Source organism: Chanos chanos, chromosome 6 (assembly GCF_902362185.1).
Source record: "Chanos chanos chromosome 6, fChaCha1.1, whole genome shotgun sequence".
Classification (NCBI taxonomy): Eukaryota; Metazoa; Chordata; class Actinopteri; order Gonorynchiformes; family Chanidae; genus Chanos; species Chanos chanos.
In genome coordinates, this window is record NC_044500.1 from 41537008 (window position 1) to 41564991 (window position 27984).

The 27984-nt window shown below is 40.3% G+C and overlaps 1 protein-coding gene across 1 annotated transcript in view; it reads left to right on the plus strand.

Annotated features, from left to right (window-relative positions):
- The first annotated feature begins 7625 nt into the window (after positions 1-7625).
- Positions 7626-27984, plus strand: part of magi1b (membrane associated guanylate kinase, WW and PDZ domain containing 1b) — a 92678-nt gene continuing 72319 nt past the window's right edge. Inside the window, exon 1 of the mRNA XM_030776404.1 lies at positions 7626-7923. Coding sequence (XP_030632264.1) covers positions 7626-7923 — 298 coding nt within the window. The remainder of the gene's footprint in view (positions 7924-27984) is intronic.

A 27984-nucleotide genomic window follows, 5' to 3' on the forward strand; every position in this document is an offset into this window, starting at 1 on the left:
GTAATTGGGGAAATACCTGTTAAATGATGTTAGATCTTTTGATACGTGAGGCAGAATTCTATATAAGTGGGTACAGGTGTGAGGAGCAAAAGAATGCACAGAGGCCACTGTTTTCTATACTGTGTGTGTGTGTGTGTGTGTGTGTGTGTGTGTGTGTGTGTGTGTGCGCGTGTGTGTTGGCATTTGTTTTGTCTCTTCAACCAGCAAGGCTAAAAGTTCCAAAGGTCATCCTCTCAGAGAACCAAAAAAACAATGGACCTCCTCTATTACTGGTTCACTGAACATGTCAAGGTTGAAGCTGCCATTAATCCTCATCCCTCATGAAGGATTTATCTGCAAAACTGAAATCATTCCTGATAATCAGCATGTGACCAAGAGCTTGAACGCATGTTCCCCACAGAACACTCAAACTAAACTCAAACTTTCCACTGTAGTAAAAAAAAAAAGAAGACTTCCTTTACTCGATTAAAAGTATAAGTACTTCAAAAATAAAGAATGAAAGTTTTGAAAAATTGTAAAAACGCGCAAAAGTTTTTATTCCGATTTTCCACCCGTGGCTTGACAAGGGCTTATCTGCAAATGACCATCTTCATGGTTCACCTCCATGTTACACGTGTTTCTCATAGAACAAACCTTCATACTGTATCTCAGACAGTTTTATCCCATGACTGTTTCACTCCAGTCCTAGAAATGCTGGTGTTAACATGCTGATGAATGCATGAGGTGCATTTTGGCTCAATCTCCAGGCTATTGCTGTGCAAAACAAACAGCGGTACAAATATGTAAAAATCTCAAATATGTCTGTCACGACAGCTATGCAATTTCTAGATTTCGTGCAGTGCATGTCAGAAAATACAGCTTCCACTTCTTTTCTAAGCGCTGTTATGATAAAGAATAATGATATCACATTCATTTTTATTAATTAGATCAGGAATATGAGGGATTCTTGACACAACCGTCTCACTTGGGGAAAAGCATGTGTTTTCTGACAAGAGTGACCCGTAGTGCAGAGGCACCAACAGAGCCTTGGTGATCCTGAAACTGCTGTGTTGTTGCAAACTTAACCAGAGCAAGAAAACAACATTTGTATTCCCATGCTCCTGTAATAAGAGATTTAATGAGGTCTGAATCAGAATTCATGCACACAGTAAGTGATGGACGTGTTTGGACATTGACGCCTCTGTACCGAGGAAGTTGTCTGTGTGGGAGAGTGAATTGGAGCAGTGGCGATATGCGTAATTATTCCGCTCTGAACTAACACGTTGCACATGATTGTCCTCCTCTTCCCCAAACAGTCATGGGTTCTTTTTATGTCTCCTTTCTCTTCCCTCTCCCTCCTTAGGCCTCTCTCTCTCTCTCTCTCTCTCTCTCTCTGCTCTCCTATTCTCCCTCTCTCTCTCTCTTTCTCCCTCTCTCTCTCTCTCTCTCTGCTCTCCTATTCTCCCTGTCTCTCTCTCTTTCTGTCTTTCCCTCTCTCTCTCTCTCTCTCTGCTCTCCTATTCTCCCTGTCTCTCTCTTCCTCTGTTTCCCTCTCTCTCTCTCTCTCTCTTTGTTCTCCTATTCTCCCTCTCCCTCACTCTCTGTCTCGCCCCCTCTCTCCCTCTCTCTCTCTTCCTCTCCCTCTGCTTCTCTCTCTCTCTCTCCTTCTCTCTCTCTTTCGCTCTCTCTCTCTCTCTCTCACCCTCTCTCTCACCCTCTCTCTCTCTCTCTCTCTCTGAGTAATCTGAGGTTTTAAAGCAGAGGTCAAAGGTGATGGAAATGCTTAATTAGGATGTCCAGCAGAAGAGGCGTGGTCCTGGTCCTTTGAAGAAGGCAGAAAAATAGTCAATCTTGCCTGAAGCATCAGTGAATCCATCTCAAAAATGAATAACAAAACAATACAACCCCTCACAATAATAGATGTCAGTAAAGCCAAAAATAAAAGTATCTTGGTGGAACATACAGAAGTTATTAAAATGACCTTGGACTACTTTGATACACTTTGTAACTGTTTGATTTTTTTTTTCTTTTAGATCTCTGATAAATTCATCTTCGTCTTTCATGATATACATACAAACAAACAAAAAAATGTCAGTTCATTTAATCAGGCAAAGGACAGAGCACTTTTAAAGATGCCACAATTCAATTTGTGTTACACATTTATTACTTATAACTTATTACTAGTTATTACTGTTTCTACACCAATGTAAATGTAAAAAAAAGAGAGAGAGAGAGATACTAATATGAATTGTTCCTCAAACTACGCATAGAAATTGCAGTCCTGAGTAATGAAGAGGTGTCTAAAGGTTTATTTGTGTGCAGTTCTGAGCTGAATTGCAAGAGTCACAAGGTTTCCTAACTAGCAGCAGTCAGAGAGAGGAGGCTGTACAATGGCACCCTATTGCACACAGCATAGAAAACTGCTCTGCAAGATTATGTCACTTAGTTACCAAAGCTGAATGTTTCACAACAGGTGACATATCTGGTAATACACCCAGATATTTGTATGATGTAAAAGGGTTGTTCTAAATTTTGTAATAAGTGATACTGTCGATTCATTCTGAGTCAACTCAAATCATAACTTGTCATCACACTTTATCAGTGCTGTTGTTTCTCCGTGAATGAACGAGAGATCAATTGCTATTGTTTTCCACTTCATAGAGTGAAGGGACACACCTTAGAACTGCGTGGATTTCCAGCAATGTGGACAGACTTGTTTTGCTGTAACCCCGTGTCTAACCGTCCAAAGATAAAGATGTTTTCATGTTTCACAGCACTACAAACGGTAGAAGTTGTTTATGTGATGTAACACTAATTTTAGTATGACTGACTACACTGTTAACGTATAAACGTTGCTTTGTTAGATTATATTTCATCGGCCGTGACATTCCCTGTCTTAACGCAGTTTTAATATAAAAAATCTTAATACAACGGTGGAAGAGGGTTTATAGAGCTTTCTGAAAATAGACATTTATGCTGAGCTAATGAACCATGTTATTGCCAAGAGGGAGAGAACTTAGTAGAACTAGCAGTAAGTTATCACCAAATTACTGAGCTAATCAAGTGCAGGCCTCGCAGCATGAAAATGAATGTTTTAGAATGCGTTGGATCCAAGCCTGATTCAAACCTGGAGAGATTGTGTCATGTGATGAGAGAGAGTCTTACTCACCTGTAGTCACTCTGATGTGTGCCATATATCAGACAAAGCCCAGCACAAATGATAACAGTCTGTTTGAGCACACTCCCATTTTAGCTATGCAACATTTCTTTTTCTTTCTTTCTTTCTTTCTTTCTTCCTTCCTTCCTTTCTATATCAATAGTTAATGGGATGGGATGAAAAAATACAGTAAGACTCCACAAGTGAAATTAAGAAATTTACACCATTCCTCTGTTCAACCTTTACATCATTCAACTTTTAAATCACTACATTAAGTAGAGTGTCTATAATAACTCAGGAAAAAAACTACTAATTACAGTGAATGATAGGGCTAATAGTTCAGTGCAGTATTGTAACCTTGGGTGAGTTTGAGACATTGCAAAAGCAGCAGTTAAAGGCTACCACATCCTCACATTTATCATGTCCTTTTCATTGGCAGCTGCATGGTAGCTAGCATAAGTAGAAGAGGGAGATTAACGATGAGCCTTTTTCAAAAGCGACAATCATCACTAATCTGGCAGACAACACAGAGCTTTGTAAAACTGCTTTAGTTAAAATAAGGGAGTTCTGTGACCCTGGATATTATGATGATGAAGGCTTTATTGAGCCATGGGAAAAGAGCAGATTAGACCAAATCCATATATCACTGTTCTTTGGCTCACAGGGTTCCTTTAAAGAGGTTATGGGCATAGCTGACCTGTTATTAGGACAGTAGAAATGGAGCATAGGTGGTGTAGAGTGAGTCATAAGAGTAGTAAAGTAATTAAGAAAATAACAGAAGTCTGTGTCATCGTGAAGTAAAGGAAGCTTGTGGTTTGGTTACGTCTCTGAATGCTATGATCTCTTCAATGTATCTGTATTCACAATCTGTATTCACACAGCTGCAACACTGCTGAGCTAACATGTTTCCTGAGTGTGCTGCTACATCCATGACTTAAGACTCTTACGGTTCCCAAAAGCAGTGTGTGCATTTTCCAAAAACATATGTCCATCATATGTAGATTCTTTCACAACATATGTTGTTTATGCAGCACTAACACGCTTACGTACAAATGTCAAGTATCGTGTATGATGTAATCTATAGGTATTGAATTTATGAAATATTTTGCTCTGATATTTTGTTAGCCATCAAAATACCATGAATGAGCATGTGGTTAATAATTGATTGATGCTGAGAAAGGAGAACCCAGCATTGCTGAATCCCTGGATTGGCTAGTGGTGCTAAAGTATATCGCAGACCTCATTTCCATCTTCTTTATGGATAATGAATTAAAACAACAACAATGGCTCGGTTTGGGCCTCCATTGTTATGACTTTCCAACGCGCCTGTCTGTACCAACACGCCTGCCATCATTAAAAGTGCATAAAACGTGTGGAGAGATTTTAGGGAACAGTAAACAAAAAGGGGAGGAGGAGGAGGGGGGGGGCTTTATCAAAGTTCTTACATATTTCTGTTGCTGACTGCTCTCTTAAAGACAAACCAAACCATATTCCATGTGTCAAGTAACATGATTATTTTTATTAATGTTATTATTACCAACAGTTGTAGCAGTAGTAGCAGTAACAACAGCAACAAAAAAAAAACAGTAAAGAAGAAGAAGAAGAAGAAGAAGAAGAAGAAGAAGAAGAAGACAGTGCAGACTGTGTATATAAACGATTCATAAACCTGTTTTGACTCTATCATTTGCAGGGGACTTTGAACAAATGTAATCCAACCTTTGGTGACTGCATGTCATTTGTTCATACCTAACGGTTATCAAGCACAGTAACTCTACACACGCTTGTATGCGCTCAGTTTGCTATCATTAATGTATATTCATGGTTTCCAATACCTACCTGAATGACATCAATTTCTCTCAAACATATCATGATGGAGGGTTGATATCTTTATGTATAGATCGCACCAAGTAATAGATTTGACATTCGTGCTTAAGTCATTGACACAGACAGCGTAGATCTTTGAGGTTATAGATGTTACGCCTATCAGTGTAACCTATATGTTATGTGAAACTAATGAATTATTCATGAAATAGGAAATCCATAGCATTCCTGATATCAGTCACTTTACCACAAACATCACCAATGTTCACAGCATGATAACATACAAGGAGCAGTCCCTGACAGTGGATGAATCATGTGTGTAGTGAAACACAGAGACAGAGAGAGAATAAACAGAGACAGAGAGAGAGAATAAAGAGGACGCGGACAGTAAATTTATAACAGATAATCAGATTTGCATGACATGTTGTGTCAGGACATTGGCCACTGTGGTGTTCAGTCCATACAATCCACAGTGCATGCTATCTGAAATGTCCTGAGCTCTTAGATCCACTCAAAATGAGCAGAGATTACCACATATACATAACTTAACCGCATGCATACACAGCCATTAACACACAATAACACTTCATATAGTGTTGATATATTACATGCAATGCCCTCAAATTAAAAAAAAAAACTTTGGCAGAATGTAGTGACATTGATACTAATACTGATATTATTAGTATTGTTTCTGAATGGAACTAGGTTGAAATATGACCTGTAGTGTATTATGCTGTATGTTCTTTGTACCAACAGTGTAAAGGAGGAGATGTGACCAAGATTTGTACTGCGTATTACCACCACTCTTCAACAGTACAGACAAGAGAAGAGATATGAGTAATGGATCCACTGAGATTTCATCCCAACAAAAGCAGCTGATGAGGTCACAACCCTGCAAAAACAAACACAAACAAACAAGAAAAATTAAATTATCGTTCAAACACAGCCTATTTCGTGCTATGCTGTATAACATTGGATTAGTTCAGAAGTCAATTTTTCTAACTTCTTTTGAAGTGAAAAATCAGGTTAGACGGATTAGATCTCAATTCAGAGATCTTGAAGTCGGTGTTCTACGTGTGACGTTGCACCGATGATTTAAAGAAGAGTTTCATGGTTTAAGCTTAAAAGCACTCTGCTTTCTCCCCCATTCAGGCCAATAGTTTGCATCTCCTGGGAAAGCAAATGCTTTAAATGTTATTTTTAGCTTCAGAGAGCACATCCTTTTTTTTTTTCTAAGGTGGGACTCACAGCCCATCTGATGCCATCAGACAATGTCTACACCAAAAATAAAATCTCACTGCATCTTTTCACACTACTGAGGAACCCCACGCTAATGGTGATGATGATGATGATGATGATGACGATGACGATGACGATGATGACAATTATATGTTAGTTCCATTTAAGAGCAGATCTACCCATGACAGCTGTAAGCATCAGTTAAGGGTTAGTAATGTTTATGCTGTCTATGAGACATACACACACAGGGAGAGGGAGAGAGAGAGAAAGAGAGAGAGAGAGAGAGAGAGAGAGAGAGAGAGAGAGAGAGAGAGGAAAGATGAAGAAAGAAAGAGAATCTGGTCGAACCCGAACAACTAGAATATCAGTGCTTTTGTAATGGTTTGCTTCTTACTCACATGCCTTTACAAATGTATGAAACAAGTTTAACAAGTGCTCTGAACAGTGAACATTCTTCTTTTTCAATCTACAAAAACTACTGTCTGCTTACTCCAAAAACCCAGGCAAAAATTACTTAGTGTGCTGGATTTCTGGAGGATTAAGATTTGTTTGTGCTCAGAGGGGTTGGAGATTTTTTTATCCTCTTAACAATGGTGTAAATGGACTATAAAAAAGTGCACATATTTATCTTCTGTGTGATACACAACTAAATATTACTTATGTATAAAATGAAAAAAAAAATACACGTAGTACAGAGCATTATTTTTGAATTTGTTTAAATTTCGTTAAAATTTTCTTTGTAATATGAATGTCATGTAAGCAAGTGTTAAGCAAATCGGCTTTGGTTTGTGAACATGAAGTTGAATGAAGTTTGAGAGGCATTAGGACCCTGTATTAGGTGCCGTCAGGATATACCCAGAGGACTCCGAAGAGAAACAGGACGCATGCGCTTGTTTTACTATCAGTACATCCCAATCGCTAGAGCACGCAGAATAGGATGAGATGTAACAAAACAGGCGACAACACTGTGCCTGTTTAAAGGAGCCGTGATCAATGTGAAACTACCAACCAACACACTCTGACTGTGACGGGAAGCCGCGGATTTGAATTGGAACTAAGTGAAACGCTTCAGAAAAACTACTTTAAAAAGCTGTATATTTAAGAAGTGCGAACTCTACACATTTAAGAAACTCAAACAGACGCAGATGAGATCGATCAAGAGGATTAAAAGGCAAAGATGTTAAGAAGATGAGGAAAACAATACACGCGAATTAGTACCAGCTGGCGTATGAGGAGTTTCATTTAAGTGGACTATCTAACAAGAATGGCTTGATATTAAGCAGTGGAGAAGCAACATTCATGGTTCGGTGGACGGGAAAGAAACTTTGCTGTGCCTAAGTGGGATATTCAGTTCTATGAGACTTCTGATTGTACTGTGTATTTTTATTTGTCTGTAGGACCACCTGTTTCTTGACGGATTTTAATCACAATGTCCAAGGTGATACAGAAGAAGAATCACTGGACCACCAAAGTTAACGAGTGCACGGTCTCTAAAGACCTTCGCGGCGAATTGAATGTACAGTTACTCGGCGGAGCGGAGAATGGAGAGTTTGCATACATTGGACAAGTTAATGAGAACAACGTGGTTTACAGAAACGGAAAGCTAACAGAAGGGGAAATATTGTTAGAGGTGGAGACTCTGTCTGTCTCTGGATTGCCTCTGTATGACGTATTGACAGTGATTAAGAATTGCAAAGGTCCCATTAGACTGAAAACTGTAAGACAAGGTAAGTGCAGAAAACACCCCGTTTATATCAAACGCATTCATATCAAACTTATGCACATCACATCATTCGAGAGATTTATCAATCCAGTTTTACATTCACAGAAGTCCATGCCAAAATCACACAATTCTACGCAATCTTTCAGATTGTCGAACAGTTTCTGACTAGTTTAAGGTGAGGTTACTGAAATACTCATTCTATTAAAATAAAACCATAAAAATACATTTTAATAAACAAATGTCAAATCTTACATTTTTGTCTTACGACCAATTAATGGAAGCCCACAGCTCCTATGCTTACAGTATGCCATAACAACACGAATGAATGGAAGCATTGGGACAGCGTGAAGTCGACATCGTTAAATTAACTGAGAACGCCGTATGATCTGACATATAGTCGCTCTGGCAGGCGTCCACTCTTCAGGCTCCAAGCCACTATAAGCAATCATTTCTTTCTATGATACACGGAATAACTTCACAATGACATCATGTGCGGAGACATTCTATATGAAACGAACTTTTTGTGGAACTACCCCATCAATCACGAGAGGTGAGAGACAGGTGGAACCCAATTACATTAGGTTCAAACCTCAGTGACGCCATTAACAGCACAGCGCGCCTTTCACTGGTAAACTGAGGGTAGTGGCACTACAAATATTTTCTTGTGTAACGTCTGCTGAGTGCTGATGGCTCTCCGCTGGGCTCTCCTCACATGGTTTCAGTTAGAGCGTCCGGCCTAGATTGTATGTTTCAGGCCATTCTACCTCACTTTTTAAATGACTTCAAACAATATCAGGAAACCAGCCAATCAACTCCAACTGCATTCCCAGGGCGCCACTGGGCAGCCTTCCAGTTTCTGGTGTAGGGTGCCATAGTCATGTAGTCACAAAAAGTGTCCAGTTTCAGATTTAATAATTCATGTTGTCTGGGAATTTTTCTGTAATCAGTTTTAATTGAGAAAATGTGTTTGGCAACAAGGAGCATCTGTGAAACAGAATCCTAAGTGAAGTTTGCTAAAAACTGACCATTTTCTTATTTCTCATTGTCTTTGGATTGCAAAGTAGATTCAGAAGATGGCATAAATATTTATAGTGGTGTAGGTATTGGCCATATGTAGGATATTCATGGCAAACTTTTTCCACACTCATGTCCACCGTCACACTGGGCTTGCCACCGTGTGACCTTACATGACACTGTTGACCAGCTCTTGAGAGAATCATTACCTGTAGTGCTTAGTTGAGTTCAGTCTGATTACGTATTATTGTCCATCACTTGTGTACGGTGAAGTAACTTCAGCATTACCAAAGTTATTCATAACACGTCTCTCCCCCCAACCCCTCTCCCCCAAGAAGAATTCAAAAAAAAAAAAAAAAAAGTCAATAATGTATTGATTTTTACATTACTGTGATGATATTCCTTTTCATTTTCTGAAGAGCAGTTTGTGCCTTAGGAGTGGTTCCAAGAAATAATCATTACATCATAAAAAAAAAAAAAAAAGCAATTTCAATTTAAAACGTGATCATGAATTACAGAACTATTTATGAGTTTTGGCCAAAGTACACAACACCGCGCCAAAACTAAATGTTGTATACGTTAGCTTTAGGCCAGTGAAAATCCTAATGCTTGTCACTAAACCTAACGCTTATTCCAGGTAGCCTGGGTGCTTGGTCGGATGACACCGTGATCTAGATACAGTTCACTGGCTTTGCCATTATGCAGGATTAGGGGGCTCAGCCTAGGGAGGGAATGCACGCGTGGTTTATTTAGCATGTCTCCTGCTCTCTGTTTGCGTTCGGATCACTCTAAGCCATACTGAGCCAATGGATAGAGGTCTAAGAAATGCCATTAGGGAAGAGGTGAAGGGGCATGGGGAAAGTATTTAGTGTCTGGATCACGTCAGCGCGCTGCGGAACATTCTGTAATTTTTTTTTTTTTTTTTTTTAATACCTGCCACATAGCTGACTGTCAGATAGTTTGACTTTTCATAGCTTTACTGCTGTTCATGGCCAAAGTAGATAAAACAAACTCTTTACCTCTCGTTTTTTTTTTTTCCCTTCAGTATGCAGCTGTTGTCCATTATTTCAGTTGCTTATCTTGATTATCATTATCAATCAAGCGAAATAACAACTGTTTTTTTTTTTTTTTTCTTTTTTCCATTAATTTTGATACGGTTGGTAGTTAGGGTTGTTTTGGTATAAATTAGGCATAGGTGGTGGGGTGGGTGACATGGATGCTATTGCACGTGGGAATGTTTATTTCCTTTTCTTCAGTTCAGTTCCAGGCCTGTTGCTTTCTGAAGGCAGGGACTCAGCCCCACTTCTTCCTGAAGTTGTTACAACAGAGTCAGTGTATAAAATACACCCAGTGTTGTATGTTCCCCTTGTGTAAAAGACGGAGGTGTGTAGGCAAATGACCCATGTAACGTAACTGTCTTTCAACAAAGTGCAACACAGGCCTCTTCAAAAGAGGAACTAAGTCTTGTTCTTGTCTTCCCTGGGCTTAGCTGAGTCTCACTGATAAATGGGAATGCAGACTGTTACCAGGGAGTAAAAGAGAATTAGTCACTGGAGTAGTGTTTGGACACTCTGTCAGCAATACAGAAGACCTCCTTCCTCCTCCTATAGAGTGTTTTTCAGAGTGCTAGCTGTACTGTGTTGTAGTGGACTCACCCCGTCTCTGCGGGTGTTGGTCTTTTGCTCTGATTGGAATTAGTGATGTTAGTGCCTTTACTGATATTTCTATTTCTGCATTTGAAATGGAACCGTTTGGCACATTTTCCCCTCCTCATGCAAAAAAAAAACGCTGACCCTCTTTCAGACCATAGACACTTCTAAACATTAAAAAAAAAAGCCCAACAATAACAGAAGAAGAACAGCGGCATCAGCACCATACTGCAGTCTTTTTCGCTTGGTTATCCTCTGTCATAGGTTGTGAGGTCGTTCATTTCTGTGAGAGTTTCTTTATGATCATTCCCATTCTTCAAATGACCAGGTTACCATGGAGGTGAACAAACAATGGGATACATCTCCACAGCAGCAGGCCAACTCAGAAATCATTGTGGCCTTGAGAAGTATGTCAATAGTTTAATTCATCTGTTGAGACTGTTGAAAAGGGGCTTTGAAAAGCTTCAGATTCACAAATCCCTTTGTGTGTCTTTTTCTCTGTGCAGACACAATGCTACAATCTCACATTTAGTGGACACAATTTGTTTTAAGTAGGACTTTAGGTTTCAGTTTTCTCAGTCTGTCTTCTGCTTGCGCTCTTTTAATTCTAAGTTAATGTCTTTGACATCAACAGATTGTCAGTTGGACTGTCATATTATCATAATCCTTGAGGGAAAAAAGTGGGGTTTTTTTCACTATGTGTGTCATCTTTTTTAATGAGGATTTGTTGAATGGCTGATAACTTGGGGAGGTCCCTTCTCCATTTCTCTAACGGCTGTCACGGAGACGCTTGAAAAATGCAGAGGAAATTCCATAAAGAACAGATGCTCTCAAAAGAAAACAAACCTGTTAGAGGAAACCTAGTCAGAACATTAAACTGAGACCTTGACGTGATAAAAAAGATACTTTTAATGCTGAGCAGCTCTGCTGTTGGCTTTGTTTCAGAGTGTGCTCTTAGGTTATGCGGGAGATTTAGTTGATGGGGCGTCCTGCAGCCTCTCAGCGTAAGCGCACACGACAAAGAGCGAGACAGGAACAGCCTGACTTTTTTTTTTTTTCTCGGTTGTGTTATCCGCTGAGATGGCAAATACATAATGTCTCTACTAGGTTGTCAATTACAGTGAAGAGGAAAACTTGCTCTGATATTACAAAACTGTATTTGAGTTTCTATGAATATTTATGAGGATCAGCTTATGTGGGGCATGGTTATGTTATGAGGTAATGAGAAGGAGGTCCAGGTAAAGTTCCATGGAATGTCCCCCCTTTTTTTTTTTAAACCTTTTTTTTTTTCCCTGTGCACTTTCTGTTATAAATATTCACGGACGGTTCAGATAAAGCTAGATGAGAATAATACTAATTGTAATGTAACTGCTGTGATATTATTTTAGCCTGACACACTGGAATGAAAAACAGTGACGTTTTTCTAGGTATGCTGTGTCATTATGTAGTCTGACGTTCTCTGGAATTGTTTATCTTTTTCTATTTCTTGCTTTTAATTATGGCTTAGTGAAGACCCTGGCATCTGATTACACAAATCTCATTAAAAAAAGAAGCTTTTCTGTGCCTGCTTTTCCTCACTCTGTGTGTGTGTGTGTGTGTGTGTGTGTATGGAGGAGAGAGAGAGAGGGAGAGGGAGAGAGAGGGAGAGAGAGAGAGAGAGAGAGAGAGAGAGAGAGAGAGAGATTCTTCCAATATGCACACATGGAGAGACTTTTTTTTTGGATTTCAGAGAGGGTCCTGATTAAGAGGATTTAGACATGCCTGTATTCTCGACAATAGCTTACTTACCCCAGAGCTCTGTGACCACCCCCCCCTCACCCCCCCTGGCCAGTGCTGGCACACTTCTGTATTTCTTGCCAATCTCTTTTGTTTTTCTCTCACGTTCCTTGTCTCTTTCTCTCTTTTTTGTCTTTTTTCGTGAGGTCTTTTCCTGGTTATCTTTCTGTTTTTTTGTTGAATAATTGAAAAGGACATTTCAGGAGATTAGTTAAGTAATGCTCTGCTGTACTCTGTGCTGAATAGTTTTGGACATGCAGGCTGTGCTGTTCAGAGTTCTGTTTCTGGCCATGTTATAAGAGACTGGCTATGCTGCCCCTTGCTAGCAATAACAGATGATGGTGTGTGTGTGCGCATGAGTGCGTGCATAAGTGTGTACATGGGTACATGTGTGAGAAACAGAAGGTCCTCACAACAGTTGACAGATGTTCATTATCTGTTTTCTCTTGCAATCACTCTGCTCTCATACATGTCTTATACTTAGGACAAACTCAGTACAATCAGTGGCTGTTCTTCATAGGCATACACCTGAGTTTAACAACTGAATTCTTTCTCTGTATTCTACACACCCTCACAGTGTTCTTTGCATGTTTACTACCTTACATATAATAGTTTTTACTTACACACACACACATATGCATATTTATGTAATGAATGATTCTATTTTTAATTCACTCAACCGTGAACGCAGTCTGTTTAAAAGTGCCAAACATACCATGCTTTCCAATCTGTAAATGTAGAGATTCAATGATTCAAAGTAATCATTTGTCAGTTTGACCTGGAGAGCTCGTGGTTATCAAATGGAACGGTGTGATGGTTTCTAATTGCTGTCGTTGCACATGCTTTTGACTGCTCCATCAACAGCAGCTGTAGTGGTGAGCTGCTCCACATGCACTCATCGGCAGTGATGTTTGACAGCTTCTCAGATACCACTGTACTTCATAATTAACATTATTCTGCTAACTGACAAACATATGTAGGAAGGTCCTGTCCCATTCATTTTTTCTTTGTGTATATATATATGTGTGTGTGTGTGTGTGTGTGTGAGAGAGAGATTGATTAAGGGTCACACTTACATGCGCGCACATGTAAGTGTGACCCTTAATTAACACCATTTTAATCACTCCCAGGCTTTCTCCATACTTATTAATCACTGTTCAGTCTCTGCTAAATGGCTTCGTTCTCGAGCACCTATTTCCATGCCTCCCCACACCCTGCCCCCTTTGTGCTGCAGGACTGACCAAGCTAACAGGGGTCATTGCTGGAGGCTTTCCTGCACTGACATATGCATTTCTCTCCATCCAGATCACACTCTCTCTCTCGCTCGTTTTCTTCCTCTCAGCCTTTACTGCCATCTTTCTCCTCGTCAGTCCACACCACTCTAGAGAGCCCCCTCCTTCCATCTCTTTCTTCTTTCTCCCTTCTCTTTTACTCCTTTGCCCAGTCCCCAGTGGAAAGAGTGATGTATGCTCCCTATGCTGAAAAAAAAAAAAAGGTTTTATTTTCATATTTACATTGGGGCTCTCACGTCTCTCATCTGGGAAGCAGCAGATGTACTAGCGGAGACTTTACAAACAGTGTGAAAGGGTGGGTAACGTGTGATTGAAACTATTCTGAATCTTCTCATGTGGCTTTTTTTAGCAGTATGTAGGTTAAAATTATCTCAAGGAATATGGTGATCTCTTGGCAGAGTCTGTAATTCCCCCATGACTGTTAGAAGTGCCACTCCTAGCCTTTGCTTTGAGTTGTGAAGCCTGGGAGATATTTAACTAAAGCAATGCTTTCATTGCATCTCACAGGATGGGAGTGCTTTATTTATGTAGGAATTGCTGAAGTTGGCCCGCTCAGGAAATGATGTCTTGTTTAATGAAAAAGAGAGAGAGAAAAAAAAAATCCAGGTCTGCTCCTCATGATTTTTTTAAAATGGTGGCATAATTTACAGTTTGATCTCACATGGTGGATCAAATGAAAATCGTGTTGCGTGTCCCATTTCGGCTATGAGGACGATGGAGCCCTGACAAAATTTGCTCCATCTGTCACTTTTTTTTTTTTATATACATACAAAGAAATGGTTCAGACTTGGTTCAGAGGCGTTCTCTTTTTCCTTATCACTTTTGAAAAGAGAAGACAGGTGGTGATAAAACTTGTATCCTAAAACGTTTGGAGAGAGTGAGGCTGAACAGTAGACTAGTGAAGGTGTTTGTTCTTCTCCAAGCTACTACTTCTTTGTTCATTTATTTATACAACTTGTAAAACTTTAAAGTGTTTCTGAATTGATTTTGCCTTTTCCTCTTTTTATTCAGTTGTGCTAGCGATGTGTAAATAAATATAAATACACACACACACACACACATATATATATATATATATATATATATATATATATATATATATATATATATATATATATATATTTTTTTTTTTCTTTTAAGTTTTCACAAAAGTCTTTACACTTTAGATACCCAAAGCATTTCCCCACTTTATCTGTTAGTTTGGTACACTTCCCTCATCTCAGAGCAGCTAGTACAGATTTGTGCAGTTCAGTATCTAGTTTTCTTTCTTTCTTTTTTTTTTAAAAAAGTAAAATAAATTCAGTTGCCTGGTCCTGGGATTGGATTTCTTTATGGATTCCGTTATTTGAATGGCAACGTGCAGCATCAGCAAGCCTCTGGCGTTCCTCTTAAACCATCCCAGCAGCGAGTAATGTCCCCTTTCAGCGCATCTATGGAAAATATGACATTTTATACGCTTATGATGTATTGCCTTATCTGTTTCATACATGAATTAGAGGCTTTCAGATATGCTAAATATTCTTCTGTCGATGAAGACTGTTGTCTCAAAAACCTGCTAGAGCAAAGCCAGTGTTATAAAAATTTACAAGAGAGTAACAAGGTAGAATCTAATATCCCTTGCGGTGCTTGAGATTATTGGTTGTTTGTTTGGCCATTTCCCGATAACACCAGTCAATTTAAAATCCAGCTGATGTAGAGAAAACAGTTAAACCACATATGTCTGAAAGTTGCGTTGTAGGGCTGACTCACTCTGGAGTGTCGTAGCAATATGGTGCTGATGATGCAGACAAGATAGTTGGGATCCAGGTCTGAGGATTTAAATAGAATGATTTTTATCTTCTACACTGTCTCAGGCCCATCGAAGGATGAGGTTCATTTCCTTTATGTAATTTCCTGATCTTGCTGCCTGGATAACTTCAGTTTGCAGTTTTCCTTTCCTCCGGATTACGACATTTTAATACTCTGGCATGTTTAGTTTTGACCTTTAAAGTCCTTTAAAAAAAAAAAAAACTAGGCAAGGAACGGGTACAAAAGATTTATTTTTACAAATTAGAACATCTGTTGGATATGAGATAGCTGAAAAGGTCAGATTAAAAAAAAAAGCACTTGTGCGCTTTTTTTGAAACAAATAAATTAAAAGTAGCTGACTGCAAGGTGGGTCCAAAAATTTCACATGACACCTGCATGTGGAAAACAAGTGGAGTGGTGTGGTATGCTGCTGGCGCTCCTTTGTGTTTTCATGCCCTTTACTAGTTTTCATGTCTTGAAATGACTGGAATCCCACCTGTCTGGTTGAAGTTAGTCTCTATCTCTGTCTCTACCCTGGTTTTTGTTTGTTTGTTTTTTTGTGCTTCTCATTCTTCCCATCTCTCAATCTCTGAACTCACTCACATAGATGTCCTCACGTCTTATCACATGCTTTCAACTTCTCTCCAAGAAATGTGCCTGAAGAGTGTTATTTCTCCAACAAGAGAAGGTTTGGAGCAGTCAAACGGTGATTACGAGGGTGTGTTACGCATATCTCCAGACCTCGGTTTGAGTATGTCTCCCCAGTCCTGTTTAACTTCTGCAGTGCGCCGTGGTTCATCCCGTACTCTAGGGGTCCAAATGGCAGTAAATAGAGGTCTGCCAGTAGTACTTACCTACACTGGCGCCAGTCTGTGGACAAAAATGCCAAAGATGACTTCACCACTCTGACACAATCAGGTATGCGTTGATGCACCTGTTCCTGAGGTAAGACCTGTCAGACGGGTTTGGGTGAAACTGACAGATGGCATTTTTAACACTTGTTTACAGGTGTATGGAAGAAGGCCTTGAGGAGTCAGATTGTCAGGGGCCCTCGCATTGTGGAGAAGCTGTCATATCATTGCCTCTCACTTTTGACTCCAAACAAGCCCCACTGCCCGACTTCTCCTTGCCGCAATGAGTGTGTCCAGGCCGGTTAAACTTGGTGCCATTTCTTTTCTCCCGCGGTGCCTCCTCTCCTATTCCGCTCAGTTTGTTTCATGTGTAAACAAGGCTCTCGAGGTGATTGAAGTCAGGTGTTTCTGTAACCACAGCAACGGAACCAGGCTCGAGGCTTTGCGGAAATTTAGCAATCTGATTGATCAAGAAAGCTCCCAGACGTTAATGCCTACGTGGGCATTTTCTCAAACGTTTGGAAAGCCGCGATGTAAGCAATCGCGCAGTCATGGCAATTGTGAGGGCCCAGTACCTCATGACACACATTTTGTGATAATTTTGTTTAGTTGTTTTCAGTCTGAATTTCTTGGCAGGTGTAATTGGATTGCTTATGTGATATAGCAGTGATTTTGTTTTTCTCTTTTTGTTTAAAAAGCAGCATACAAGTCAAACTAAAAAAAAAAAAAAAAAAAGCATGATTTGGGTAACTTTATAAACTCCATAAGCTTGAGAATGCTTCCAGATGAATCCTCAGCTGAACTCTGCTGTGAAGCAAGTATAAGGTGAATGTTAGTAAGTATGGGGCACTGTGGCTGATCCAGCCAGATGTGTAGGAAGGGCCTTTGGAAAGTGGTTGTGACAGATAAGAGGGTCAAACATATTTTAAACCTCTGAAATATTAATACCAGCTCTATTAATCTAGTGAGCGAGGCAGGTTCAGGAGATTTGCATGTTAACGATGGAATAATTTTTCCCTGGGTGCTGTCAGTTGATGTTTTATTCCCCTTCTCTTGATTTAAAAGTGTATGCTTTATGTTGGGGGGGAATATCAGTTTTCTCGACTTAAAATGTGCTCCTCAGAGAGAGCCACAGCCATGATACAACACTGTACCTCTCTGTTTCTTTTTTCATCTATCTACGTTTAAACCCTCAGTTAATCAGTGGCAAAAATGAACACTGGTAAAATGATCTCTCTGGCCTAGTGACCCATCTGAGGATTTTGACTCTTTATTGCTCATTCATTTCAGGAGCTACACGCATTTATTGCACAGTTGTTTTGAGTTCTGGTGTGCTCCACTTCTCAGAGTCAAGGGATCATGAGTATTTTTATAAATGTCAGGAGAAAAACACACTGTGCTCGAGGGCCTTACTAGTCTTTTGACATATGCTAGCTACAGATACCACTATGCCAAATGAAAGTCCTCATATTAATTTGGCTTTTATCATTGTCTGTGTTGAAAAATTGCCCTGCAGTTCATTGATATTTTAGGTATGTGTGGGTGTTGACGTTACCCCTGGGAACTCAGTGCCCATGTTGTCCCAAAAATAATGCTATAATCAACATGTTTAGGGAGTTCACTTCAAGGAAAAGGAAAAAAGAAAACGACCACTTATATTGTTTACATACTAATCGATGACAATGCAGTTCTTAGCACGCAATTCTCGGGAAAGGAAGAGTGAGAGCAGTTGGTCATTTAGGCCTAGAGTGATAATTACACAAAGGAAACTAAATTTTCTCACACAACCATTTTTTTCTTTTTTCTTTTTTCTTTTTTTGCTTGGGTTTAAATGGTAGACTACTGGGAGCCCAAACAGTGAGGTAATGCCTTTCAAACACAAATAGGACCATTGTAAAAAGAGCAGAAAAAAGTATATGTAGAGTTTTGTACTTCCTCTCTCATGTCTTTGGCACAGCTTGAAATGTATGTTTTGCATGTGTCTAATCTGGGTTTATTTTCTAAAACAGTGTGTGTAAGCCTTTTTTCCCTCCCTTTTCTGTCGATGACAAATGCCAAATGTAGCCATGGTTGCTTAAATAAGCTGTGTTTATGTTTGTGTTCATGTCGAAGAAATTTCATCAGATTTTGTGCTCCATTTAGGGAGGTGTACAACAATGTTTAGCGATTAGCTCTATACTGTAACAGCTCTATACCAGCTGTTCTGGTTCTGGCATATTTTAATTAATTAATTCGGTTTATCTTAATCTCTCTAATGAAAACATAATTAAACAGTCTCTTTTTTTCATTTTGACACTAACCAATTTCCCCACAGATAGAGTCTTGTATCTTAGCTGACACCGGGTACCCATGAAAGTTCTGCTCGCTCTCACTCATGTTGGCGTGTAAGAGCAGCAGTAACTGCGTCTGTAGCACTGGGGGGGTAGAGGGGCCAGGATGTCTGTCACTGCCAGTGTGCAGTGTAGAGTCTCCAGCAGGATGAGCTCTGCTAGCCTCCCTTTTTCTGACAGCTCCGTGAACCATGAAGGGAACGCGCGCTGTCACCAGCCGTCTTTTCTGCGCTGCTTGGAATCTCTTCGCCCGTTGCAAACAGTCTCGTGTCCTCTGCGTGCTTTTCTGACGTTTTTGAAAAGAAGAAGAAGAAGAAGAAGAACAAAAAAAGGAAGTTTGTGAGCCTAGATGTGTTAAACAAGGTGAAGGTGAAATTTCTTGTTTGTTTTGATGTAGGCTAGAGACTGATTTCGAACGAGGTTTTTTTTTTTTTTTTTTTTTTTTCTGAACCCAGAACATCGGTGCAAAATATTATTGTTTGAATTCAAATGAGCTCGCTAGCTCGCTTGTCACATTCATTGTCCCCAGACTTAGAAGTGCTTTATTTTCCAATTACTTTTTTATTTAAAACCTGTTCAGTCAGTCCTGTGCTGTTCGACCAGCATAATGGACTTATCTCCCTAGTGCACTGTGCATGGAGAAGAGAACTGATGTGCACTGTCGAGATCAGTGTGTTCTCTGAGACTACCCTTGTAATTCTGTCGCTTCTCCATGGGCTCAGTTCTCTGTTATCTTAACCCCTTCTGCTCCGTACCCTGCTATTATCTTTACATTAGGGCCTGCCTAAAACCCAGAGCTTGTGCTTCAGAATTCCCACTTTTCTCTGGTTGAGGTAACAAGTCTCAGTTCCCTCCTCATTACCTCTGGATTTGTGCCTTGGAGCACTTTGGAAATGGATACTTTATGAGTGGAATGGGGGTTGGGATCTGGTGTGTGTTTGTGTGTGTGTGTTTTGTGGGTGTGTGAATGGGGGTGGGAAAAAATCATTAAGCCACTGGGGCCTTGAGCAGAAGGCAGCTGATATTGCATCCATATTTCACGTCACCAGGATGGACTGCCCTGCAGGTTCCCCACAGGGGAAAGTGGGGGAGAGCGACAGCCACAAATCAACCCGCTGAAGTAGTGAGAGCTTGATGAAGAAGGGTTGTTGTTTCTGAGCACATCTGCGTCACTTTTATCCCAAGCTGACTAGATTACTGATGTTCCCATCAATGACACAGTGAGTTTGATGCTGTTTGTCCAGCGTCAGTTACCCCGTGCCTTGCTCTTTGTTCTCGTAGGTGAGAGGTCCCGACGACAGTTGCGTGGGTAGATTTGCATACGTGTTCTTTCTGGTATATGGGCACTGTGATTGATGTTCTGAATTCTCAGAACTTTATCCACTGTAACGCTTCATATCCGTAATTAGCCTTGCTCCTCAGAGAGGCGTGGCCTCTCTGTTCCACGGAACCCCCATATCTTGGCGCTTTCCAAGAAGTGAGACCGGATGAGCATCTGAGTTAACAGGGCAAAATACACATCCAACGGATTTTAGTCAAACAAATGCATGTTTGAGTCGCTGTGTTCCAATAAAGTAAAGATTACTGTTTAATTTCTCTCGCCGAAACAGAATAAGAACGACCGACGTGTAAATGCGACTGCAGGCCATTTAGTTAACTCGATCCTGTACTATCAACATTATAGCTTCCCTGCCCAAATGTGTTGCTCAGTGGATTTATCCATTTGGGTGGAACAATGAAATTTTACATTAACCACTAGGACCTGAGGTATCAGTAACTTCCCTAAGATGCTTAAGTTATGATATTGTATTTGACATATCTATCTGGAAGGCACGCGTTATAGGTGTGCGGCAAAGAGCTGAGCCTGCACTATCAATAACAGAAAGCCTACCATCAGCCCCACACTAATCTTAACCAGCCTTTCTCCTCTGTTTCCTTAGGCTAGTCAGAGCTGGGCCGTAGATTATTTGGGGGGGGGGGGGGCGAAATGAATTTTTGAGGACAGAATCTCTGAAGATAGATTGTAAACAACTCATTAGGCGACATAGACTGGCATCTTAACAAACGTTTGCCAGATGGGCTGTGGAACTCCTGCAGTGGGGACGGTAGCTGGAACAGGGTATCCGCCGGCGGGGACTCCCACCTGCAGCCTCGCTTTTGAAAAATAATAACGTCCTCACTGCTTCCTTCAGGTATTCCTGTTGATCTTCCTCTTGAATCTTTATTCTGCTGTGTTTGGTGGAAGTGATATGTATTTGCATGTTTGTACATTTGCATATGTATGTTTTTTTTGGAGGGGGGGGGGGGTTTGGTTTTGATGGTTTTGCATAATGGCCATTCAGTCATACAAACATGAGTTTCTTAATGAACAGACACATCTTGTCAGTTGCAGCTCAAGCGGACGCAGCTCTTGTACTTATTTACAGTCTGCTCAACATGCAGAGTGATTTTTTTTTTTCCTTCACTAAACTGCACGTCACTTTTGATCAAATATGACTAAGGAAGTATGTCAGTTCATATCAAGCAGGGGCTCGTCTCTACTCCGTGCCGGTGCAAAATGACTGTCTTTCAGGTTCAACTCAAACCCAAGACAGATTCGTAAGTGTAACTGGATCTGGACACGCGTGAATCACGGTAGTCGGACTGGCGCGTTAATGTACAGGATATGACGGGATCTTAATTTGAAACATATGCTCTGGATTCCTCTACCTGCTGATTCTCGGCTCCCATCCATGGCCCGGAGTGACAGGAAGTTTCAGCACTTCTTACGTAGTCCAGATCTTAAATCTGCACGCCGAACCGTAACACAGTCAGGACGAATCATGCAAACTAGTTCTTTTTGAATCAAGGCAATATTTTTAACATCATGATCTGAATTTGCTTATGAGAGCAATATGACATTTTAAAAGACTCATGTCAGTGGGTGAATCCTTGCATTCCTTTCAGAATCTGCAGTTAGCAGTTTTGATGAGTTGGACACAAAACAAACTTATTGTTGCATTTTGTAAGTCGGTGACTATAATGAAATCTAGCCGCCACTAATATTCTAGTCTCTGGGTTCTGGTTTCACAAACCTGTCTCGTAGGGCACTTGCATCAGAGTTAACAAAGACATCCTGAGAGCGCTAAAATGTCTGGGCAGCCGGACAGGATTCAGTGCGTGTAGTGTGTATTACCTGTCACCATGCACTGAGTCTACCCTCTCATATTTCTCTCACCACTTAGAGTGTAATACCTGCTGACGATGCACGCCATACACTTCCCTTCCTTTTTTCCAAGCTTCTTTTCCTCTCTGAAAATCTTTGTTATTGCAAGTGTAGTTTCTGGCTTTTAGTCGACTAAAAGCTTTGCTTTCATTACTGGAGGGGATTTCACCTCCATTTGATTGGAGAAATGGTTGTGTGCTGTTTCAGTCCAATAGCAAGGTGTATATGTTGTTTATCCAGCTGAGGGAACGAGGCAATTTCATCTCCAGATTTTTTTTTTTTTTTTTAAGTAATCGAATTAAAATCCTGAACCCTGCACAGAGTGTCTGATGTAAAGAAAAGTAGTGGAGACTGACCTGGCAGTCTTTGCTTAGCGAAAAAGTTTTGGAAATCAAAAAGTAGTTTGTGTGCTTAGATATGGAAGGAGATGAAGTAAGACAGAGACAGAGAGAGAGAATGCCACACATGCATATGACCCTGCAACAGTGGAATTTCGTTAATCTGAGGTTATGATTCACTATTACAGTCTGTTTGGGCTCTCTGCCCAATTTTTGGTTTCTGTCTTTTGTTTTATCTAGAATGTAGTAAACTCAACTCACAGAGTGCTTTTTGAACGTCATATGAATAATGAAGCAAGACTTTTGTATCAAGACTTGTCATGGTGCGTTCACATGTATTTATTTCCCATAGAGCATGTGAAGCGTGAGAGGAACAAAAATGTGTATTTCCCATATTTTGCTTATGTAACAACCACAGCGGTTCATGCAGAGTAACCCTCGTAGTCATCTGAACATGATCCGCTGACATTGTTTTGACAATTCGAAGGGGGTGTTGATGTTCTGCTGGCCCTTCCCATTGTGACACTGTCAGGTATGGGAAAACTCAGGAGAGCCCACAGCTAGTCACTTGCAGTTTCACTCACATTACATTAACATGCAGGGAGAACCCATGGATTCTGAACAACACACACAGGATTAAGGGTAAGGCTGCTGTGATCTTATATTTAGAGTAAATGGAATATCTAGGGAGTTAAATGTCCCTCAACTTTGAATGGATGAATGGACTATGCTATTTTGTTGAACTTGTTTGCTTGAAGTGGTATTTCTCTCTTTAGTTTAATATCAGACAACTGTGAGAGATATTCTACTTTAAGTACATAAAATGTTTGTGGTGCAAGAAAGTTTAGAGGTAATGTACGCTACAAAAAAAAAAAAAACCAATAAATAGCGCTCGCAGCTAGAGGAACAATGCCCAAAAGGTTACCATGTGATTGTTTGCTTAGGCTTTCGTTGAAACTGACTAAGAAATTGTCTGTTTCCTTGTTTCTTTATGAAAATGCTACCAACTGATCCAGTTTCTACCAGGACCATGTTTGTTTTTTTTTTTTTTTAAGGATACTCCTGTTTTTCAATGAAAATGTGCATTTTCGTTTGGTCTCTCAGTTCTTCCCAGTTGCTTCTTTTTTTTGTCTCTCCCTCTTCTTTGACCCAATGCATTAAGCTGGTTTTGTCTCTGCAGTTTTTAGTCACCTGCCTGAATAAGACACATTATGAATGAATTGAAAGGATAGGTCCTCTCATTAGGTTCCTCCCACTCAACTGACAGATCTGGAAGGCAACAGATGAACTTATGAACAAACTCGACTTAAACTGGAGCAGTGGAGTCATATGAAACTCGCATGAGTAAAATTTGGAATGGAAGGGTTCTTACTTAGCAAACGAGCCAATGAAAGCAAAATTTGTCTCAGCAAGCCAGGGGATGACTGGGAGAAATGTGGACTATCTTGATTAGGAAGAGTTTGCCTTGGTTCAGTCTGGGGAAAGTAAGCATTTCTTAATTCATATCTGTCATTGTTATCATTTGTTATACTGTGGTTGTTGGTTATCGTGAGACATATTCGTGTCATTTTGGGGTCAGTTAGAGTTCATTCTGGACCAACAGCAATGCACTGTTCCTGTGTCCTGTCACTGATTAACAAACATCCTGGAGAAAATATTATGCTCTCGCAAATACCTTTGATATGTTTATCTGCCTTTGTGGTGGAAAAATCATCTTTTATCTGCAAATGAGTCCTAATATGGACCTGATTAAGTATTAAATAGTTTTCATGAAGGATTCGTAGGCTTCTTAAATCTTATTGTCGCTTTGTCATGGATTTATCACAACAAAACTAGCTCACAGCACAACCTAATCACTACTGGTATATTTGGGTCACTCAGGGGCCATTGGTGTCTTGTTTTTGCATAGCACACATTAATTGCATGAGTGATTGATCCATTTCTCCCACCCCATCCCCTTCTCTCTTTCATTTTGCCCTGGAGTAAAGTAATGAGACAGGGGTAAGTGGTGCATTTCAGACAGCCGACTGACCCTGCTGCAGTGATGAAGGGTCTACAGACTGTATTTGTGGCCTGGATTGAGATTAACATTCAGCTCTCGCTCGTGTCCGGGCGTCTTCCCGAGGTAATGAATGAGTTTGTGCGGAGAGCAGAGATTCTTATTGTGGTGGTATGGGTCCTCCGAGGTTGCTTTTCTGGTGAGCAATTGGAAAGAGGAGGGGTCGTGCAGGCCGTATGGACGTTTTCCTCAATCTTTGCAAGGTCTTTGCTGATTGCTGGAGTCCGGCCTTCTGTCACTCCCCCCGGGTCTGCGGTTGCTATGATACACTTCATAGTGGCCAGAATTGATGTTAATGACTTTTAGAGTGTCACCGCACTTAATGGATCACCAGGGGAACCCGGTGTTCACGGGAGCCATGGACATTATCGCCATCCGCACTCTGACTTTGTTGAAAAGGACTCCTTCTAATTTGATGTCACAGCGCATTGTAAGGAAAACAAATCAATATGTCCTCCCTGTTTTTATTGCCTGTTCTATTGCCTCTGAAGGAAAGCCTCTCATTTTGTGGGAACAGATATTTGCATTGACAGGCAGTATGAAAACCTCAAGAAGCAATTAAAGACAAATTCCATCAGCAAATGTCAGGACTATTGATGGAGAGACTCACCACAGCATAAGCCGTTTCTGAATGTTTATTTGGTAATTAAAGATACTTGTTTAGAACTTTCGAGCTGTTTTCTGGAAAGACAGACATCTTTCCTACTCAAGTCATTATTTCTCTAATTAAGAATGCCAAACTGTTTTGACATTAACATTTTTGAGTTCTCTTGTCATGTTAGGCAGACATCAATCCATTTTATCATTTTAAATTAATTGCTAGTAATCTGAGGCAAAAAATAGTTTTGAGAGATTTTTTGCCATGTAAGCTACTGTGTATATGGAGTTACATGTCTGGCGTTAGTTGTAACTGTAAGGTTTTACATCGTAACTCTTCGCAAGGAATGCGTCTTATTTTGAGCATTCTCATGTTAAATGTTAAAATTCTTAGAGTAATATGCTTTCAATTTCAGACTCATCATGCTGGTTGTTCGGATTCTAGCATGGTTCTCGCACGGGCTCTTTGATTCAGTAAGCCCCTGGCTTTACTTGCTGCATTGCTCTCAATGTCCCCATTCATGAAATACCTCATGAAATTCAGAGTCTTATAAAGTAATTTAGAGCAATGATTTATTGATAAGAAGGAATCCCCCTACTTTACAACACACCTTGCCGCCCCTCCTAGAGTGAAATAAGTGGCAGAAATTGACTTTAACATTGTTGCTAATGATCAGAGACTGAGATCAGTACAAAGTTGAAGGGGAGAGTACAGACAGGAGCCACTGTGGGTTTGCTCTACATGTTTCTCTATTTAGATGAATAGTAATGTGTCCTTTAATCATCTGATGGTCACATGGTTAGAGACATACTTTATGATTTCTTAAGAATGTCCATGTCCATTAGGGCCTCTCTCTCTCTCTATCTCTCTCTCTATCTCTCTCTCTCTCTCTCTCTCTCTCTCTCTCTCTCTCTCTATCTCTCTCTCTCTATCTCACTCTCTCTCACTCTCTCTCACTCTCTCTCTATCTCTCGCACGCACACACACACAGAGATACAATTAGATCTCACAGACAAGCACAAATAAATTATTGTCTGATCTGAGCACAGTTCTTAAAGTATGTCAGTGAAGGAAGATTAAGCATTATTTTTCCAAGGTTATTGGAGCTGAAATAAAATGATATTCATGTTTGGTTTGTTCCTCTTCATGTTAGTCCCATTATTACAACAGATTACAAGTGTCTGTCTAGCCAAACAGTGCACTGTTTTCACTGGCCTGACATCTGAAGCAGTCTAAGGACAGCTCTGCAAAGTGGAATAGAGTAAAATACAGAGCAATGCACACACACACAAACACACACACACAGTGAGCTATCAATAAGTTATAAATAAGCGTTTTCTGAATTCTGAATGCTCTTAGTCAGTCCTCTGTACTCTCTCAACACTGTTTTGCTTGCGATTGAGAGCTTCACTGTATTGATTTTAGAGTGTTTTTCGTACAGACTGTGCTCTGCATTGTAAAAGAAGTCAGTTCTTTTGAACTCCTGCAGACAGTTCATGGCAGTCAAACAACGTGTTTGATTTACTTGGAGTAAGTGTTAATTTACATTTGAACTCTTCCTTAGATGTGTCAAAGATTGTCCCCAAATATCCTTACTGTAGTTACTGTAAGCTGAGCCAGACAGATGGTTTTATGGCAGGGAGAGAAAGGCATACAGCTGTATGGGTTATAATAATTGAGACCTGTCTCATCTTCCCTCTCTGCTCTGAGGTAGGAGTGTTCCTTAGCTTACGGCCAGATTTTCTATCTGTAGTTCCAGAGTCTTTCAGTAAAGGGGGGCGGGGGGGGGGGGGTGCTGTGAGTACAGAATGCTTCGTCATTTTGGTTTTTTTTTCTTCTGTTTCTTTCATTTAGAGATGTTATTTACAAACAGTCCTCAGCATTTCAGACTCAGCATTTTGAGAAGGCCCAAGCTCAACTTTGATGCTAATGAAATTCCTCGTGACATCTCCTTCTTGTTCCAACAGAGATTACGAGCACATGCACCTCTGTTGCCTGACCGTTTAAGAGACCGATGGCACAATAGCTCTCATTATTGTCACCTTAACTTAATTTTTCACTGTGCTCTAGACTGCTGGGACACCTCTCCGTTAGTTTACCGATTAAATAACATTGCTTATATGTGTTTATAAAAAAAAAAAAAAAGGGAAATCTCAATTATGATGAAATATTTCAGGAGAGGAAAGAAGTCAGAATAAGCATGAAAGAATCTGTTTTGAGCTAAAATTTATAATCAGCTAACTGTGGAGCGCTGGAGCACATCTGCTAATTGGGCTTTAATGGCAAAATTATAATGCTCCAGTAATTATATCTCCCCAAACCTGAAACATCATTAGAATTCATTCAAGTTGAACGAGGCAAATGGTCATATGCGTCTCTGTGTCCTCTTCTCCCACGTTTGACTGTGGTGTGCATTATAGTTGTATTGTAGTGCGTTATTCGAATGGAGAAAAGCTATGACGGAATATAAAGCTAACCGACAAAATAAAGGATAAACAGCAGTAGGGCTTGTTTTGACTGGGCATTTGGGCCCCTTACAAGCTGCCGGCACAGCTTCAGAATGCCACGCTGCGGTTTGCATATCAGTCTGAGATTCTGCCGGGAGGATAAAACACCATTCTTTTAAGAAAAATTCATTCATCATTTGGTGTTTTGTTGGTGGTGTTGCGTACTACTCCAGAATCTACGGTAAGCTTTCGGGTACGGTTCAGATGTGGTAACTGATTCGGCCACAGTGTGCGGTTTACATTACACACATTCCTATCAAACCATTCTGTGACCATTTGTTACCTATGTTATCCTGGAAGTGATCCCTCTCTCCAGGATGGAAATGCTTGACCGCGGCGTAAAGCTGATCACTGAGAATGGCTTTGTATTTGTTGGCATAAACCATCACCGCCTAGGGTTTAGGACCAAGTCGTGTAAGTCATGCGAGGAAACCCCACACCGTTATAGAGCTGCCAGATCCCTTCCCAGTGGGGAAAGAAGCATTTGGACCTGTAGGTTTCATTTGCTTTATGCTACGCATGGACTTGTCCACTTGTTGAAAACACAGTTAAGGTCGACCACTTCACAACCAAATGTTTTTGGGCGTAATAAGGAGTTTTATGCGTTGAAGCTCGGCTACAGTTTGTACACAGCTGTAATTTTGGCAGTCAGCTGACT